Raw genomic sequence first — 20,176 nt, 5'->3', positions numbered from 1 at the left:
ACTTGGTAGACCAGGCTGGCCTCGAACTCAGAAATCCGCCTGCCTCTGCCTCCCAAGTGCTGGGATTAAAGGCCTGCGCCACCAGGCCCGGCTAAAGCCAAATCTTAAACCAGAAAATGAACATAGTATTTCCAACTCTCTGAGATACATATTAGTCAGACAAAACTTGTTTATGTTTGTGTGTGTAGGAGTGTAAGACTGTGAGCATATGTGTGAGTGCATGTGAGTTGTGTATAGCTGTGTGTGCACTGAAAGCGGTTTAAAAGAGAAAAGAGCCATGAAAGTACAGTAGGTCCGAGCCTGGGCGTAGAGCAATAGACACTGCAGCCCTCGGGTCCCTCCGGTTGCCTCCTGGAGTGACAGCAGCAACACCAGAGGCAAAGTCTGCAGCAGTGAGGGAAAACTCTCCAAGCTTCTGAGAGGGCCCCAGGGCCCCGGGAGATCCCCACAGGCGGAGGCAGTGGGAGCCTGGGGGCCAGGAACCAGAGCAGGCCTCTCAAAGGCACTTGTCCATCTTGCAGAGGACCAGAAGGTCACATCACCTGTAATCCTAGTTCCAGCCTTTGGTCTCCATGGACACCTTGCTCTCACCTGAACACATACACATGTGAATACCCACAATTAAAAATAGAATAAGTAAAAAACCCACTGTATTATTTTTGGAATTTTCATTCAAGCAGAAATGGAGATATCCTTGATCTTTTATATCTGACAAAGTCAGGTCATGGCCAGAGGCCCCCTCCTCTTTTCCAATACCAGGTGTTACAGGAAGAGAAGCAGACAGCTCTGCAGGTTCCACGACTGCAGACAATATGAAAGCTAGTTCTTTCCACACGAGCAGCAGCATGCGTTCTGGACTAAGAATGCAGGTTAAGAACTCTGGTGCTGGGGTTTGTGATCTTTGTGGTCTTGGACCATTTCCTGTCTCTCGAAGCTTCAGTCTCATCTATGCAGTGTTGGGGTGGCATGAGCTAACAAGCAGCAGTAGGCAGTGTGGGTGCCCAGAAACAGAGCAGGTCACTATGAGAGGTACTAACAGAGGACCAAGGTTTGCTTCCCAGCACCCATGCAAGACTTAAAGAGGAAAAGCTTTTGGTATAGCAGTAATCCCAGCACCTTAGAGCCTGAGGCATGTGGATCGTGTGTGTGTGAATAGTTTGGGTCACAGTAAAATTCTCTCTCTAAAGTAAACATGTGACTAACAACTTAAAAGAGAAGAGATATAGCATTAAATCTGCAGTTAAAAAGGACACCTCCCACTTACTTTGTGGGATAACTAAGGACTGGAAGGTAATGGAGGTGGGAAGGGTATGGCAGGAAAGGGAAGAGTGACCAGGATCTTTCCATGTCTTTCCTCAGGTCTGTGAAATGTTCCACTGTCTAGCTCTCTCTGGGGCAGCAGTACAAACGAACCCTCCTTACCCTAGTTGGACAAGTGCCACCATTCCTTCCACCTTCAGGCTACCATGGAGCAGGACACAGAAGTTGGGTATTTTGCCAGCAATCTGATTGGCTGAATTCTCATCTTCATTGTCATCCGTGATGCCAGCACCCACCTCGTCACCTTCTGTAAAACAGGTTAGCATATTAGCTACAAAATTCTCAACTCTTAATTATCTCATGCTTTGAAGGGAACTACGTGGAGCTGTAAAGGAACATTATAACAAGTTACAAAAACACAGTTTTCCACGAAATGTCCATATAAAAAGTTCAAATACATTAATCCACAGATATTAATAATAAAACAGATAGCAGAGGCAGCCCACAGAGAGAAGGAGTCTTGGGATCCATGGTTATAGGGTTCCTGCTGGTGGATGATGAGAAAGTCTGAAATGGATGGTGATGGTGGCAATATAGACTCTGTAAACATACTTTAAAAAGCCACCACTTGGCCCTGGCATGGTGGTGCATGCCTTTAATCCTAGCACTAGGGAGGCAGAGGTAGACAGTTCTCTGAAAGTTTTGAAGCCAACTTGGTCTACAAAGTGAGTTCTAGGACATCCAGGGTTGATTCACAGAGAAAAAGACCCCCCCCCCCAAAAGATACCATTTATTTACCATGAGAGAAATTATCACTATTCTCTTTTTAAAAAAATGCATGTGTACAGATGCATATGCAGATATGTGTGGAGGCCAGAAGACAATCTCAAGTGTTAGCTTTAGAAATGCACCCACTTTGAGCAGGCCTGGAATTGGCTTGCAGCCTATCAACCAGGCTAGGAAGGCTGACCAGTGAGCCTCAGAGCTCCTCCTGTCTCTGTCTCCTTGGCCTGGGATTATAAGCTTTTATTACTCCATCTGGATTTTTTTTCTTTAAAACATTCATTCATTCATTCATTCATTCATGAGATCTATCTACCCCAGGGTACCTGGCCTACGAGTGTGTACCCACTCAGCTCTTTTACATCAGTGCTGGTGACTCGACTCAGGTCTTCATGCTCTCAAGACAAGAACTTTATTACTTTACTAACTACATCATTTTCCTACCTGTTTAAAAACAAACAAGCCGGGCGTAGTGGCACACGCCTTTAATCCCAGCACTCAGGAGGCAGAGGCAGGCGGATTTCTGAGTTCGAGGCCAGCCTGGTCTACAAAGTGAGTTCCAGGACAGCCAGGGCTACACAGAGAAACCCTGTCTCGAAAAAACAAAACAAACAAACTTTTTTGGGGGGCATGTACTGGGTATCAAACTTAAGTCTTTAGACTTAATAGATATATTATGCCTTACTACTGAGCTCATTTCTTAACTTTCATTATCCTCTTTAAATAGAAGTCTATGGCTTATGAATTATATAGCCCAGGGGAGTTGTATATAAAAACAATTGCATAGCATTCCTATAGAAAATTCACTGAGATGCCATTGGAGGCTTGAGGCACCAATCTAAACAGAATCAGACACACAAGTGTCAAGTGTGGTTCAAGCTGACAGCCCTCACACTAGAGAAACAAGTTCAAAGTACACAGTGGTATGAGCTTCTTGGCTAAAGTTCCCATACACTGCTGTAGGTGAATCTTCTTACAGTTAACTTTCCTCTAAAAACATATGTCTGACCTTACTCGGAGACTCTTTACTTCAACAAGAGGAGTCTTCATTATAGCTTGGTATTCAATGTACATTACAATACTGCCCTGTTCTGCTTTCCCTTATTGCTCCTGTACTGTTCCTGCCCCTAATACTTGGCTTATTTTCTGCTTAGCAATTATATAGGCATACAGAATACTTCTAGGATCTGACAGGGCAATCTGGCTGTTCTCTGAGAGCATAGGTTTATAAACACAATGATCCTAATAAGCTGCTTTACATGAATATAAAGATTTTGCTTGTGAACTGGGCACGGTGGCTCATGCCTGTAATTCCAGCACTTAGGAGGCTGAGTCTGAAGCTAGCCTACAGTACAGAGTTGAGACCTTGTCTCAAAACACATAGAAAATAAAAGAGCATTACAATGCTCCTCACTGTGAACGAGTTACTCATGGGATGTTCCATATTCCAGCTCTCATAGTAAAGCATTCACAGACACAGAGGACACAGAGGGGAGGTGTGACCTGCAACACATATTTCCTGAAGAGAACTGCTAAATATAAGGTAGATGGTCAACTTAGAACACAGACATGAACATTTCAAACAGCTAGGGATTGACATACTTGAGAGATGCTGCGATTTGGGGCTATGACTTAACAGTTCCTAGTCAAGCAATGTACAGTCTGCGGTGAAGCCTCACAAGCAGGAGTCATGACGCACGCAATCATCCTTTGGATGCATGGTTGGAACTGGCAGAAAAAACCGTGTCCTTTCCCCCTTTCTCTCAGTGTGTTCCTTCCTCTTAGGAAAGCCATGGGTAGGGATCCTAGAGCTACCACCTTCCACCATCAGTCCACAGACCAGTGCACAAAGTAACGTGTCAAAAGTTCCCACAGCGTAAGGCAGCATGTTATCTATTCTTGGATCTGAGGCAACATTAGATTTCTGAGATCCAGTTCAGTAACAGTGCTTTTCCTTTAAATTCTGCCCAGTGGGCCAGCTTACCATCTGGCACTGAGGAATGACTTCAGAAAACACAATGCTCCGTGTAAATCAAAGGGATAAGAAGAGAACTCACCTTTGTTAAGTGCTATGGGCAAGACCAAATGCCTGGACAAAACTGGGGGGCTGGAAATATCAGCTATGTCAATAAAGCCCACTATTTCCAAGTCTGTAAGTGAGAAATCAACACAGAAATATTCACAATAGGGAAAATGCATTATTTCTATGTGTTAGATTCTAAAAACACTATTTCAAGGCAAAAATTTTAAATATGATAACTAGGAAAATTGTTAAACTTTTTTAAGGATCATAGATAATTTTCATCTTAAGTACCTCCAACTGTAATGACTTTTATTTAATGAATTCAAGTTTTATAACAAAGCGAGGTAAATTTTATTTTTATGAGGCTAGGACCTTAGTCAAGGCAAAAGCTTAAAGGTCAAATTCTTCTGTATAGTCAAGGGCAGTAAGGTCACACATGGAGAGTGTTTAAGTATCTACAACAACCTCATTCAGCCTTTGGAAGGTAGAGCCACCATTTTAACAACATTCCTTTGGGGTGTGAAGATGGCATAGTGGCTAAGAATGCTTGAACAAGAGGACTGCAGTTAGAGCCTCCAACATTTCACAGAAACCAGAGCGTAACTCGTACCTCCATATGAGTTATAACTCCAGGCTCAGGGGATATTGACAGTGGTCTTGGGAAACTGCAGGTAAGCCATCAAAGCCAATGAAATGGGAGCTTCTATTTTAGTGAGAGCCTGTCTTAAGGCAATAAAGCATAAATAATAGAGGAAGACCCACAATGTCTTCCTCTGGCCTCTGCATACACCTGCGCACTCTTGTGTATACACCACATTCATACTCAAAAAGAAGCTTTACTTGAGAAAAAAAAATTCTATACAAAATGACACAATAATGATTCCTTTCCTTTACAGCAGCTATGCTATGGCCCAAAAGTATTTCCTCAAAACCTAAAATAAACGTTCCTGGGTGGGTGTGGTACAAATGCCTTTAATCCTAGGACCTGGGAGGCAAAACTGGCAGGGTTCCAGGCCTGCCAGAGCCTTCTAGTGATACCCTGTCTCAAAAATAAAATAAAACACTAAAATTAAACAGAATTTTTAATAAAATGTTAGATTATATAAGTAATTAACACAAAACTTTGAAAACATAAAAATTGTAAAGAAAATACTCATTTGCTATTTCAATTTTTCTTCTAAGTATATCCAGAAGCACAACCATATTAGCAAAACAATTTCAAAATCCCAGAATCATGCTGTGTATTCCAAGTGACTACTCCTGTGATACAGCAGGGTGTGTCCCTCCCTGCAGGCTGCTGTCAGGGCCTCCTTAGCTGAGCATCTAATGGCTCTGAGCTGAGTAGAGAAGGGCTTGCGACAAACACTTGGGTGACTTAGGTACAAGTTACAAAGTATCTTAAGACTAAAAGTTTATATTGGAAAGAAAAGAAACATTTAAATAAAGGGCAGGAGGGAAGTAGAATTTGGTTTGGAGGCACTAAACCCTCAGTACAGTTCACTATACTCTGTGACCATGAACCTGGGTATCCTTCTTCTGGAGCCAAAAGCTAAAGGCACAGAAGCAGAAGCCTGCTCACAGGCTTTCACTCTAACATGTCTACACCCCAAACCACCAACATTTATTTACTACACACTTATTTCTAATCATTTATTGAGTGGGCAATTACCTGTTGAGCATCTAGTAAGTGTCAGACTATATTAGGCCAGGCATCAGCAACACTTAGAGTGATGATGTCTGTCCCTAAGAGCTCTGACATGCACTCACCACTCAGGAGTCTTCCAGCCAATGGAAGACAATTCTCTCCTACAATTCTCCACAATTCAAAGTTTTCAAATTCAGCTAAGTATGGCATCAACAAACACACACTAGACTGAAGCAGTAGGATGCAGAAAGCATTTTGTTTTAGGCTTGATACAAGAAGCAGGGCTAGAATGGTTCCGTCTACCAGAACTAAGAGCTTAGTAACTGACTGGTTCATTCCCCACACCTACTCATTAGGACTGAAAGAAGCAACTAACTTCCAGGATCACCGTGCACAAGTCACAGCGCCAGAGCTAGAAGACAGCTCTTCATATACCTTAGGTATGATGCTAATGAATCTCAGAATCTTTACCGAGAATCACCTCAGGTGGCTCAAATACCTCAGCTGGAAGAACACTAGACTGAAGACCTTATTTTAAGTCAATCTGTCTTTTTTTCTTTTTTTAACTCTAGTAACAGGTATTTATAGTGACCAAGGATTGGAGATTAACTCAAGCTCTTACCAAAAGACAATAACCTGTCACCTCTTAGGTAAGTTAAACAGGAAAATTAAGAAGGAAGTTTCAAAAAAGTTACCTGTGTTAATGACTTTAGGGATGGGATCAATTTCTTCATCTATAACAAAAGGTTCTGGCCTGGGGAAGACTTGTACATCCGCCGTTAGGTGGCCACACTTGAGAGCAGCATGGAAAGGTGTGTATGCCAGGTCTATCAGCTTTCTAGAAGATGTTACAGAGCAGTGATATGACTCATATACAAGAAATCTTTAAAGATGCAAATTCTGTTATCGTTTCCCATTGATTTTAAGACTAAACCTGAACATTTGGGACACAGAATACAAGCTGACATTTGTGATAAGATTTCAATTCAGAGAAGGCCCAAACAACTTAACCTTAGAAACTGCTGAGCATTATAAGGAAGTCAGTTTTGCAGGCTAAATATATAGATTCAGTTATACTTAATCAGAAAACGAGAGAACTTTTAAACCTACTGCTTCTGCTCATTTTATCTGAGAGCTGGGCTCCTGCGGAGAACTGAGTCAAAATTACCAATAATAAAACTTATATTCTTCCTAGCTGTCAAACTATACTCTGAATTAAATATTAAGATGGAAGGCTTTACACATATACTCACCCAAACATAGACTGCACATTTTTCAAACACAGGGGGCCATCAATAGTAAAAATTTGTCCTTCACCATTATTTAAGTCTATGAGTCGTTCAAGGCATTCCAAGGAATCGGTGCTCTGAAGCTGCAGAGAGAGAAGGGAGGAAGGGGACCCTTTAAAAGTGGCACAAATCACCAATCACTCTCAGCACACCAAGACTAGTGTCATCCGTAACACCAGCAGGAAATGACTGAGATGGTTTTCTTAACAGAAAATGACAGAGAAATAACTACAGTTTGACGCAAGGCTGAAGCGTGAAATACTAAAGAACAGAAGGTGGTGGCGCCACATTAGACAGAAGCTTGGCTAGCCACTTCCCAGCATGGAGTTTCTAATACTGCATGGGAAAACTATCGTCTATAGTCTTCTGAAACAGGGGTTCCCTATATAGCTCTGGCTGGCCTGCAACTTGCTATGAAGACTGGGCTGGCTTCACACTCAGAGATCTATTTGCCTCTCATGTACATTTTACAACGAAAAGAAAATCAGAGTAGAGAAAAGTCAAATATCTTTCTCAAATTGAAAAACTAAGCAGTCTAGCAATTAATAAAGCAGGCTAACAGTAACATTATTTTACCAAACAATTAAAGCACACATACTCTTTCAACATTTATGCTGTAATGGATATAAGAACTCCCAAATAAGGGACATAACACCCAAAAGAACACCTGGATCCCCCACAACCCACCAGCAGGAAGAAAGACAACCCTAGCCATGTTCCTAAGCTGGGAGCCTCAGTTGAAATCAGTGGAGACCATGCTAGGGCACACATAAGAAAGCATTAACACATGCATCAGCAAAGAGACTAAGCCCTGAAATTTAGTTAATCAAACTAAAAAGAGCTGAGTAAAAAGTATTACCTCCTCCAAGTTCGCCATGCACATGACATATAACTTAGATGGGAAAGGGAAGGGGAGCGGAAACCTGTTGCTCTCGCTTCTCTGATTCTGAGTAGCTAGGGAGTGTCGCAGGGACCCCCTGCCAATGCCAAGACAGCCGTCAGTCACCAGAACCACCTGTAAGTAAAAACAGGAGGATTGTATGTTAAATTATATATATATATATATTTCTTTTTAATTATTTTTGATTAAAGTATTCACTTAAAGGACCTCTGGTCTTGTCAGAAAGAAGCCTGGGGCGGTTCTGTGGGGTGATGGACACATTTGATGTTTTATACTCATAGAGCATCTTTTATTCTTTGAGAAGTTCAGCTATATAAATGTTTTTGATCATATCCACTCTCCCTTTCTCCTCCTCCATCTCTCCCCAGGCTACCCACTTTATTTCCTCCTCCTCCTCTCTGTATTTTAACTGTGAGTACAATTAATGGTGCCTTTGTTCACATGAGTGTTGAGTCACCCCTGGAGCCTAGCAACCACCAAAGGGCTGCACTTCCAAGGAAAAATTACTTTCCTTCCTTCGGAAGTCATCCGTTACCAGTCTCTCCTCAGGGCCTCAGGCCCCTCCTTGATCCAGTGGAAATCTATGGCTTGATCTTATGCAGGGACTACAAGGACCATGAATTCATGAGTGGGATGGTGTGTCATGTATGGAACACAGTATTTCACAGAACTCCTCCCACATCCTCCAGCTCTTACATTCTTTCTTCAGCCTCTTCCTCAAGGTTTTCTGAACCTCGGATGGGAGGTATGTTGGAAATATAGCTTAAATGAACTGGTGTTTATATATGTATATGCACTGTGAAGTCAATGAACTGTGTATCTAAAATATATACATTTTCATTTATTTTATTATTGCTATAATAATAGTAATAATAACAATAATAAGTTTTGTTTTTTAAAGACGGTGTCTCACTTTTAGGCTCTGGCTGGCCTGGAACTCACTCTGTAGACCAGGCTGGTCTCTAGCTTATAAAGACCTGCCTGCCTCAGCCTCCTGTGTGCTGGGAATAGAGGTATGCACCACCACACTCAGCTCTAATTGTGTTTTAAAAGTCTACCTTCAAACATTTAAAGGAAAAAAAAAAAAGCAATTGCAGACAATTTTCACTTAACTGCATTAAAACCCAACTCTTGGATAATACTTAAGACACTAGTATAAGAAATGGTAAGGTTCATTTGTATGCGTACCTAGAAGATCCAATCCAAACATCTGAATTTTGCTACTTTATTTATTTATTTTTAAAGATTTACTTATTTTATGTATATGAGTACACTGTAGCTGTCTTCAGACTCCCAGAAGAGGGCATCAGATCCCATTACAGATGGTTGTGAGCCACCATGTGGTTGCTGGGAATTGAACTCAGGACCTCTGGAGGAGCAGTCAGTGCTCTTAACCACCGAGCCATCTCTCCAGCCCCTTGCTACTTTACTTTTAAAGATGACAAATTCTATTCTTCATCAACCAAAAAGATACTGCTTTAAAAGTACATCTGGTACTGTTCCTTGTCTTTCTGGCTTTTAAAGTGTAAAAACATCTGTAAGGCCATTTTGGTAGCAGCAAATAAAACCTTAAAAACAAAATGCATGTTTAACTTGAAATTTGAAAAGGTATCTAAAAAGCCATTGTCTCTTTCCCCACTGCTTTATGGTGATAGTGAAGCCCGGGGTGGACGTCCTAAGATCACAAAGGAAGATTATTGGTTCTCTTTAGCCCAGTAAATGGCTGCAGCATGTGGGCTACCACCAGCACAGACGTCTACAGTCTCAAACGCTGAATGGAGGTCCCTCAGAAGGCCTTGGCCTTTGGTAAAGCTTTCAATTGACAACAGGGAATTTCTTTTACTAGAAACCAACAATTTCAAAATAGTGGTTTACTTCTTATACTAGCTTTTATGGATGCTGTTGTATGTGTGTTTATATGTGCATATGCATGATGTGTGTATGTGGCAGTCAGAGGACACCTTTATAGCATCAGTTCTCTTCTTTCATTTTTACATGGGCTCTGTGGATTGAACCAGGCTGCCAGGCTTTCAAAGCACAAGAACCTTACCACTGAGCTACCCCACATGCTGTTTTTTATGATAAATTGCATGTAATGTCAAAATAAAATAGACCTTATTCAGATAATGAAGACATAATCCAGCTGTTCAAAATGCTGGTCAAAATAAATAAATAAATAAAAATGTTGGTCAAAACCGGGCAGTGGTGGCACACGCCTTTAGTCCCAGGACTTGGGAGGCAGAGGCAGGCTGATTTTCTGAGTTCGAGACCAGCCTGGTCTACAGAGTGAATTCCAGGACAGCCAGGGCTATCCAGAGAAAGCCTGTCTTGAAAAGAAAAAATGTTGGTCAAAAAAAGGCCACATTTAAATAAATTAAATGTTAACTGGCTGTTAAACCACTAATAACCATTATTTTTCATACAGTGCTTTGGATCTGATTCACTTAGTCACTCTAAGTGGATTTAGGCCTTTTGACAAAGTTCATTTCCAATTCAGGTTCTTCTTTTTCAAAAAAAAAAAAAAATAATAATAATAAACTAAACATGAGAAAGTGAAGTCTGCACGGGACAAAGTTGCTAGCTCTTAAAAACAGTTCTGGGGGCTGGTGAGATGACTGCTCTTCTGAAGGTCCTGAGTTCAATTCTCAACAACCACATGGTGGCTTACAACCACCTGAGATCTGACGCCCTCTTCTGGTGTGTCCGAAGTCAGCTACAGTGTACTTATGTATTATAATAAATAAATCTTTGGGCCAGAGCAAGTAGGGACTGAGTGAGTAGGGTTGACCGGAGCAAGCAGAGGTCCTAAAAATTCAATTCCCAACAACCATATGAAGACTCACTACCATCTGTACAGCTATAGTGTACTCATATACATAAAATAAATAAATCTTTGTGCTGGCGCATGCCTTTAATCCCAGCACTCAGGGGGCAGAGGCAGGAAGATTTCTGAGTTCGAGGCCAGCCTGGTCTACAAAGTGAGTTCCAGGACAGCCAAGGCTATACAGAGAAACCCTGTCTCGAAAAACCAAAAATAAACAAACAAACAAACAAATAAATAAATAACGCAAAACAAGAAAACCAGTTCTTACCCATGTCCATGAAGAACCAATGAACCTACTACCTGCTGACTACCACTTCAGAAGATGCTGACAAAACTTTTTATTCTATTTATTTACTATTAGAAAGTCTGATATTCACTTGAATATTCCAGTTATGCACATAGTGCAAAGACATACATACTGTTTTCCTGAAAAGAATGAACCAAAAAGCATTTTCTGTCTTCTTAAAGACTTATTTTTATTTTCTATGTGTATGTCTGAGTGCCTGCATGTGTGTACATGTTTATACACGCATGTGTGATGGTTTATATATGCTTGGCTCAGGGAGTGGCACTATTTGGAGGTATGGCCTTGTTGAAATAAGTGTGTCACTGTGGAGGGGTGGGCTTTGTCAGTCTTCTGTTCACCTTCAGATGAAGATGTAGAACTTTCAGCTCCTCCAGCACCATGCCTGCCTGGATACTGCCATGCTTCCCACCAAGATGATAATGGACTGAACCTCAGAATCTGTAAGCCAGCCCTCAACTAAATGTTGTCCTTATAAGAGTTGGCTTGGTCATGGTGTCTCCTCACAGCATTAAAATCCTAACTAAGACTGGAGAAGACAAAAGAAGGCATCTTTTGGAGCCTTCTCCTGGATCTCCTGGAGCTAGAGTTACAAACGGTAAGTCCCACCGTGGGTGCCCGACCCAGTCCTCTGCACAAACAGCAAGTGTTCTCAACTTTGCCATCTCTCCAGCCCCATTTGTTGTCTTCTTAACAAGTGTTTACTAAAGTGACTTAACTGTAAAGTAATACAGGGTCCTGATGAGCCTGAGTTCAAATAGTATGGTTCTCACAGTAATAAAATAAGTTTTCTTTTATCTCCAAAGTTTGACTTGAGATATAATTTTCATGCAGCAAAACTGAGCATTTTTAGTATACATTTGACACTGTGTTTGATTATATCAGCATCCTTTCCCCCTACAGAACAGGCAGTCCACACTTCCTATATTTTTTCATGTCTTCCCTCACTGCCAGGCAATGGCAACCTTGTAACTATTCTTTTTAAAAAATATTTTTTCATATTTTGCCCGTATGTATGCATACCTGTATGTATGTTTATGTATGTGTGATGTGTGTATATATGTATGTATATAGGTATGTGTATCATCTGTGTACATGGTTCCCAAGGAAGCCAGAAGAGGGGATCAGATCCCGAGACTGCAGTTACAGAGGTTAGGTGTTACCATGTTGGTTCTGAAAGTCAAACCTGAGTTCTCTGTTAAAGCAGCCAGTGTTCTTAATAACTGAGTCACACACACTGCCTCCCTTGCTTAAATTGTATTTGTTCATTTCCTGTGTATAAAGTGTGTTGTATGTCTATGTATCATGTGGATACCTCAAGCCTTTGGATGCTCTGGGTCTGGGGTCACAGACAGTTGCAAGCAGCCATGTGGATGCTAGGAATTGCTCTTAACCACTGAGCCATCTCTTCTATTGCCCTTGTTTTGTTTTTGTAAGACAGGGTCTCACTTGGTAGTATAGGCTAGTCTCAAATTGGCAATCCTCCAGCCTTAGCCTCCTGAGCGCTAGAGTTATAGGCATGTATATTATAGAGTGTACTACATGCCTGGCTTCACAATTTTACTGTGAATTAAAAAATAAAATACCAATGATGCTATTGATACTAAATTCTGACTTGACTTTCCAATATAAAGTCATTTATCACATACTGGGGCAATCTGATCCAAAGGCTGTACCTAACCACTGCCTAGGTTTGTAAATCAAGCAACAGTCATGCTCACTCATTTACTATGTGATGGCAGCTATCATACTGCAACTGCAGTTGAGTGAGTGGTATAGAATCCTGCAAAGCCTCTACACAGGGAAACTGCAGACTGCTATATTTTCCTGCTGGCAGTGTTTCCCCTTCTTCTAATTATGCCACCACTTCTCAGCACATCTGTTTACACACATCCAACTCCCTTTTCTGTTGCTACTAGGCTTTGACTTGATGCTAATATGGAGCCACTGTAGACTCCACAAAAGGAGCAAGTAAGTTTGATACTTCTCTCTCCAATTCTACACACTTTATAGTTGAGACAGAAGTTTGCTGAATAAATTTTACACTGAAGTAATGAAAGACTAGATTGTACTGATGTTTACAATTCTATAACTCAAAATTACAATCTTTCCAGGGAGTGCAGTTCTTAAACTCCACTGTGAGCCTTTGTCTCTTCTACAATGGTACTACATTGTAGTAGGTCAGTTTCCCAGGAAGATGTTTTCCTTGAGGCATAATTTTGCTGGTTCATGTGCATATTAGCACAAGGCGGATTAAATTAGTATGATGAATGAGAATGACTTGGTGCCTTTTTCATATACTATTTTCTTTCTCTCTCTTTTCTTTTTTCCAATTCTGGGGCTTGAACCTGGGGCCTTGTGCCTGTTAGGCAGGTGCTCTGACACTGTGTTACAGCCCCAGCATTTAGTGCAGTTTTCGAAAGACATGAACAGTATAAAATATGGTTTGTGGAATGCTGAAGCCTCAGCAGTTGCATTTTACTCAGGGTGAGGAGAACGAATCTACCATTACCTGGCAAGGAATCGCTCCACCCCATTCTTGCTGGACAATATTGCAAACACCGACTAATGCAGACTCCAAGCAGGTTTTGTCGTAATCATCCATATTACTCAGTGCTTCCTGTTGAATAAAAAAAAAAAGTGTTTACTGCTCTCTTTGTTATTAGAAAACACAAAATTTTCAAAGTACATATGCTACAAAGGGAACACAGTGCCTCTTTGAGCCCCAAAGCAGATTCTTTAAACAAAAACAGTGAGAGATTTTTCTCAACTATAAGGAACAATTAAATTAGTTTTTTTTCTTTTTTAAAAAAAGATTTATTTATTTTTTATGTATGTGAGTACACTACCACTGTCTTCACACACACCAGAAGAGGTATCAGATTCTGTTACAGATGGTTGTGAGCCACCATGTGGATGCTAAGAATTGAATTCAAATGCCGGGGCGGTGGTGGCGCATGCCTTTAATCCCAGCACTTGGGAGGCAGAGGCAGGTGCCAGCCTGGTCTACAGAGTGAGTTCCAGGATAGCCAGCACTACACAGAGAAACCCTGTATCGAAACAAAATCAAAAAAACAAAAATGAAAACAAACAAACAAACAAGAATTGAATTCAAGACCTTTGAAAGAGCAGTCAGTGCTCTTAACTGCTAATCCATCTCTCCAGCCCCCTAAATTAGCTTTCTTTATGCCTTCTTCTTGTTAGGTGAGAGTATGCAGTCCCAAGCCTGTGTCTAAGTGGGCTTGAAGGAAAATACTAAATTCAAAAATGAAAGCACATCACAAAAATGAGAACTGTATCAAACATTAACCACATCTTACATGCCATTCCCAGCATGCTCGCCTGACCCATTCCACTCCTTCTTTTAAACAAGGAAAGCAAGGTGCAGAACAACTGAGTCACTTTCTGGTGAGAGGTGGCAGAGCCTGCCATCAGAAGCCAGGCAGCCTGATGTCAGGGTTCCAGATCTTAACTGTGATTTCCCAGTTCCACACAGCAATTCTCCAGATTTCAGAACTCCAGAACATCAGAATCCTTAAGCTCAATCACTTATAGGAAAGTTTGTAAGAGCCAAGCATGCTGGCACGTGCCTGTAATGCCAGTACTCAAGAGGCTGAGGAAGATTAAGAATGGAAGGTTTGCCTGGGTTCCACAGCAAGACCCTGTCCCAAATCCCCCTAAAGTGATCCAATACATTTAGGAAAAAAAAAGAAGGGGAGGGGGGACAACTAAAATAAGAAGGGTGTTAACACAAATGTTTTCCATATATTTCTAAAGTACTTAGTGTGCCTATATGTGCAAATGTGTGCGTGTGTGAGCACACAGAGATCAGGAGAGGTTTCAATTCCCTGGAACTGGGTTACAATTACTTGTAAGCCACTATTTGGGTGCTGGGAACTGAACCCTGTTCCTCTGCAAGAGCAGTCAGTGCTCTTAAGTACTCTTAGCTGCTGGGTCATTTCTCTAGCCCTTTCCCATATGTAGTTTTTAAGTTGAAGCTAAATTGATCCTTGTTTCCTAACTTGCCTAACCTTCATTTGAATTGCTCACTTTACTTCCCCAGATACTGACTAATCACTGGGGCATGGTACTGTGCTAAGCACTCTGGAAACATTGATAATTTAAAGATGTCAGAGAGTAAATTGTTTAGCATACCACAGAAAAGCCTGGAAGATAATACCTACTGGTCAAGGTTCTAAAGTGTATCTTGGTATTTGCAAATCAGTTATTTGTCAGGATAAACATAATTTAAAATGCTTATAACAATGATTTATTTTTTAAAAAAAGGATGGGTTATTTTCCAGTTTCTTGAGTTGTGTGGGAAAGCAGAAAGGAGTGGAGTTTAAACATAAAGATGCTGGATTTTAGCATACAGAGCCTTATCTTCAGATTCCAGAAGACCAAAAGAGGAAAATACAGCAACATCCTTATCTCATGGCTCTGCCAGAGGAAAGCTAAGACCTTGTGAATCTTGTTTTGTTATAGTTTGTATAACCACACTCTAGGAAACAATTGCAAGTTCTAAAATCAGTACACAATCATAACACTGCTTTTCTCCCAGTCAGTTTGAGCTCCATCAATATCCACAATAGCTTATTCCTATGCGTACCTGCAGGGTGTTGTAGTCTCTCGTAAAGGGGACCATCAGCTCCCACAGCGATGAAAACACCACCAGCGCTGTGAATTCAAGCTTGTAGTTTGTGGCCATGTGTTCAAATAGCATCGTCAGGCCATGGGCAGCCAGGTGCTTCCGCTGGTATTCCTCAGACCCCTCGACAGACACAGGTCGGGTCATGGACAGGGACACATCCATAACCACCACAGTGGGCATGATGGGACAATTCTAGCACTCCCTCTCAGCACACACAGCCAGCTACAACCAGAGAAATGCTGTGGAAGAGAAATAAGGTTTTACATATCCTACGTAGGAAGGTTTTTTCCTTATGTATAAGAGTACACTGTAGCTGTCTTCAGACACACCAGAAGAGGACATTGGGTCCTGTTACAGATGGTTGTGAGCCACCATGTGGTTGCTGGGAATTGAACTCAGGACCTCAGAAGAGCAATCAGTGCTCTTAACCGCTGGGCCATCTCCCCAGCCCTATTTTTTTTTTTTTTTCTTAACCACAATTTAAGCCACTTTCCCAGAACTATGTGGTGGTGAGCAGCACAGAATGACAGAAGGAAAGCACAAAGCTGAGAGGGCCTCTCCTAGACACACCTACTAACCAGCATCAACCAAGGACATTACATTCAATTCATTAAACTCCTTGACTCTATACTTTCCACTTTACACAACTAATTCAATAAATACTCCTACTTCAACTCCTTAACAATTTACTGAAGAACAATCTAGCCCGTATGTGGTATGCACTACCTGACAACTGATAACTTTTTTGCCAGTGTCTTGATGAGTATTGTTTCATATTTAAAGTGAAATAAGATTCAGTATGGAGAAAACATATCTTCTTTTCTCAAGAATAAAGTTCCCAGGTACTCAGATCTGCTCATGTGGATTGACAATGTTGGTCCTCTATTAATCTGCAGATTCAATAAAATTTTATAAAGGTATAAATAAAGGACACAGATTATATATAAAGAATGAGTAAAAAAAGAAGCACCTCACAATATGAGTATGTGTATGTGTATATAGACTGCATGAGAATTCATAAAAATCACATTGTAGGCCAGGCAAGGTAGCATATGCCTTTAATACAAGTATCCAAGACACAGATTTGTGAATTCAAGGCCAGTTTGGATTTCATAGTGAGATCTAAGATAGCCAAGGCTACATAGTAAGGCTTTAACTCAGCCCTGGGGAGGTGGAGACAATCATCCCAAGGTCATTCTTCACTATGTAAGGTGTTTGAGGCCAGTCTGAGCTATATGAAACCCTGTCTCAAAGGACCAAAATAGGGGGAAAAAAATCACATTGCACACACATTTTATAGAATTGGGGCAGACTCAACAGGTTCAAAATGTAGTTCTCTAATTTAACAACAGGCACTGCCCTTCAGTACACCTCCAACTATAAATGTGTGACATTTTACAATTCCTTTTGTAAGTAGGTTGTTGGGAACTCAGCACTTACTAGTTCACGGTAACAATGTTATATGTAATAGCTGGATTCAGCTCAAACAGGAAAAGCCTTTTTTTTTTTTTTTTTTTTTTTAACACATATTGGCCATAGATACATCTCACATACTGTAACATCTCATGTATCCAATACCAAGGAAGTTAATCAGAGGAAAAGTTTTACTTTTCAGACTCTTAGTAGTCCAAAATTTTAGACAGTAGGAAAGAAAATTAGGAGAAAATTTCATTTTTTATTTAGTGTATGTGTTTGTGTGAGTGCCTGCCACACATGAGCAGGTGCCCTCAGAGGCCAGAAGAGGGCATTAGAGTCCCAGAGTTGGAGTTACAGGTGGTTGTGAGCTGCCTAATGTGGGTGCTGAGAACTGAACTCAGGGTCTCCAGAAGTAAGTGCTCTAATCACTGAGCCACTCCAGCCCCTGAAGAAAGATTACATACCTCTCTCTGCCTCATTAAACAATGTGTTAAACATATTCACTCTTCTGGGAGATGACATGACCTCACCACCCCTGCCACCTCTACCCCCAAACATTACTGCCCTGTTTTGCTACACACCAGCATTTTCCTAGGTCCATGCCGCCTAGGACAAATGAGTTCAGAAATGAGGTCACTAAAGGCAAGGAACACAATAAGACTTTGCTTCCTGCTGGGCAGGGGCGGCACAAGCCTTTAATTCCAGCTCTTGGAAGGCAGAAGCAGGTGGATTTCTGAGTTCCAGGCCAGTCTGGTCTACAAAGTGAGTTCCAGGACAGCCAGGGCTACACAGAGAAACCCTGCCTCAAAACAAAAACAAAAACAAAAACAAAAAAGACTTTGCTTCCTAATGTCTACTCAGGTTTACATCTGGCACACAACAGGTGCTCATCAAAATCTCAACATACATTAATTCATTAAGAAAATACATTATAAATTTTAACTCTGTACACAGAAATACACTTTCTTTCTTATTTAAGCACAGACACCAGGGATTCCTGCACGTGTGCTCAGGTGTAGTTTATCCAGCCCTTGTGGGTCACATTTATGCATGGAAGCCTTTATGGTTTTCAAAAGCTGAAGATCATGTCCTCACCTCTTAAGAGATTGGGAAACAGTTTTCTGGACCAAGTATCAACAAGCACTTCCAGTCCATGAAATTGCCGCTAGCACTGCCATGGGTGACCGCAGCCTTCTCTGAGGTCACCTGGGAAGCCGGCTCTTTCTCCTAACATGCATTTGTGTCGGGTCCCAAGTGCACTTCCTCAGCCGTGGCTGACTTGTGGCAATCCAACTGGGCTACACAAAAGAATGGAATGTCCCTGGAGGCTGTTTCACTCAAGCAGTCTGGGCCTCGTCACAAAACTGAAAAAGAAAAGAAGATCGCTCATTAGTAGATACCACGATGTAGTTCTCACTTGGACTGACTCTCATCAAGTTTCCCCACACTGTCCTCAGCCTTTCTGACAGGTACCATTTTACAGACAATGTTTCGGATAACTAAGGGTTTTCTTTCTCCCGGACAGTCTACATCTTCGCCACCTGACTGCTCTAAAAGCCATCAATTACATTATAGTTCTACCCTGAAAGGGATAATTAGCCCATTCATAGCAATTTGACTCTCAGGAACCTCTCAAAGCTCCACTTATGTTTCTTTCTTTCTTTCTTTCTTTCTTTTTTTTTTTTTTTTTTCCGTGACAGGGTTTCTCTGTATAGCCCTGGCTGTCCTGGAACTCACTGGGTAGACCAGGCCGGCCTCGAACTCAGAAATCCGCCTGCCTCTGCCTCCCGAGCGCTGGGATTAAAGGCGTGCGCCACCACGCCCAGGCTCTACTTCGGTTTCTAAGTGCACACACTTGGGCTTTTCTGTCACGCTGACTTGCCCTACGCGTCCCTCTACATTCTCAGATGATTCCTATCTGAATGGGTCGCCTGAAATGCAGCAGAGTTCACTTAAGATGGCAACCGAAGGATATACTTTTACCTTTAAAACGAGCCCAAAACATTTGTTGTATGGAACTCTCGGGGAAAGAGGGGACGGAAGTCTCAGGGTCAGGGACGGAAGTCTCTCAGGGAAGAAGGAACACTGCCCCAAGCGCGAAATCCCGCTGCTCACAGGACCCGGGCCACACAGAGGGCAGGCCGGTCGCAGGCCCAGGAGCCAGCGCCCCGAGACGGCCATCCTACGCGGGCCGCAGAGAAGGCCCGCCCCCGCCCTGCGTTGTTCCTTCCACTCCTTCCCCTGTAGCCCCAACCGCCATCGAAACACAGTCCTCAGCAGGCACGTTTCCTGACTTACCCGGAGCCCATCTCCAGCCTCTGTCCGTCCGCTTAAACCTTCCGTCCGCGCGCCATAGCCGGAACGTAAGGGCCGGGCGACAAGGGAACCCGGAGCCGGCGAATAGCGTGGGCTGGGCGGGGCTTCCAGCCCACGGGCGCTGGGCTGTGGCTCGCCCGGGACGCTAGGGGGTGCTCCTTCTCTGTCTCTTGCCCACGGAGCCCCAATTTCCGTCGAGGCTGAGCCTTGTGGATTTTTGGCCCTTCCCCCTTTGTCTTACCCCATTCTCTGTGTGCTTCCCTCCATTTATCTATGCCTTGCCTTCTTATTAACCTGTAGACCCCTGGCCAGTGTCTAACTCACATTTCTGTCATTGCTTTTCTTCTTCAGAATTCTCAGTCACATCCACGGAACAGTAGGATGCTCTTCTGACTTTTAAAAACTGTAATCCCTGGCTGGGTGCTCAGACTGTAAGCACCTGGCTGCCCTGAGATCTTCGTACCACGTTATTTCCCTACTCTGACTTTGAGACCGGCAGAAGCATGACTCAGTTATTGCTTCTGTGCCTGAGGAGTGCTGAGGGTTTTGCTTTTAGGATTCCATTTAAGGCTTTGAGGGTCCCTGCCTGCTTCTCTCCACCAGGTGTCCCTAGAATAAATAGTATATGCCTCAGGGAGTTCCTTGGCGGGGATGGGAGGGTGAGGTGGGCAATAAGTGACTTGCTAACCCTGTGGGCTGTAGGGGCCTGGAGAATGTCAGTAGTAGGCCTCAACGTATGCCAACAGATCGCTGGGTAGTTATGA

General features: G+C 42.3%; 1 protein-coding gene across 2 annotated transcripts in view; it reads right to left on the bottom strand.

Moving 5' to 3' along the window:
- Positions 1 to 19,499, bottom strand: part of Ints14 (integrator complex subunit 14) — a 26,620-nt gene extending 7,121 nt beyond the window's left edge. Inside the window, exons 1-9 of one of the 2 annotated variants that reach the window (XM_021206070.1) lie at positions 19,395 to 19,499; positions 18,192 to 18,460; positions 15,639 to 15,919; positions 13,542 to 13,649; positions 7,860 to 8,015; positions 6,965 to 7,083; positions 6,407 to 6,549; positions 4,101 to 4,193; positions 1,423 to 1,567 (exon numbers count right to left, since the gene is read on the bottom strand). In XM_021206070.1, coding sequence (XP_021061729.1) covers positions 1,423 to 1,567; positions 4,101 to 4,193; positions 6,407 to 6,549; positions 6,965 to 7,083; positions 7,860 to 8,015; positions 13,542 to 13,649; positions 15,639 to 15,860 — 986 coding nt within the window. In that variant the 5' untranslated portion in view covers positions 15,861 to 15,919; positions 18,192 to 18,460; positions 19,395 to 19,499. Of the gene's footprint in view, positions 1 to 1,422; positions 1,568 to 4,100; positions 4,194 to 6,406; positions 6,550 to 6,964; positions 7,084 to 7,859; positions 8,016 to 13,541; positions 13,650 to 15,638; positions 15,920 to 18,191; positions 18,461 to 19,079 lie in introns of both variants that reach the window. The other variant, XM_021206071.1, reaches the window with a different exon arrangement.
- Positions 19,500 to 20,176: the final 677 nt, after the last annotated feature.

This window comes from Mus pahari, chromosome 10 (genome assembly GCF_900095145.1).
Source record: "Mus pahari chromosome 10, PAHARI_EIJ_v1.1, whole genome shotgun sequence".
NCBI lineage: Eukaryota > Metazoa > Chordata > Mammalia > Rodentia > Muridae > Mus > Mus pahari.
Note: the sequence above shows the minus strand (reverse complement) of the source record. Positions and strands in the feature narration are given on the sequence as shown.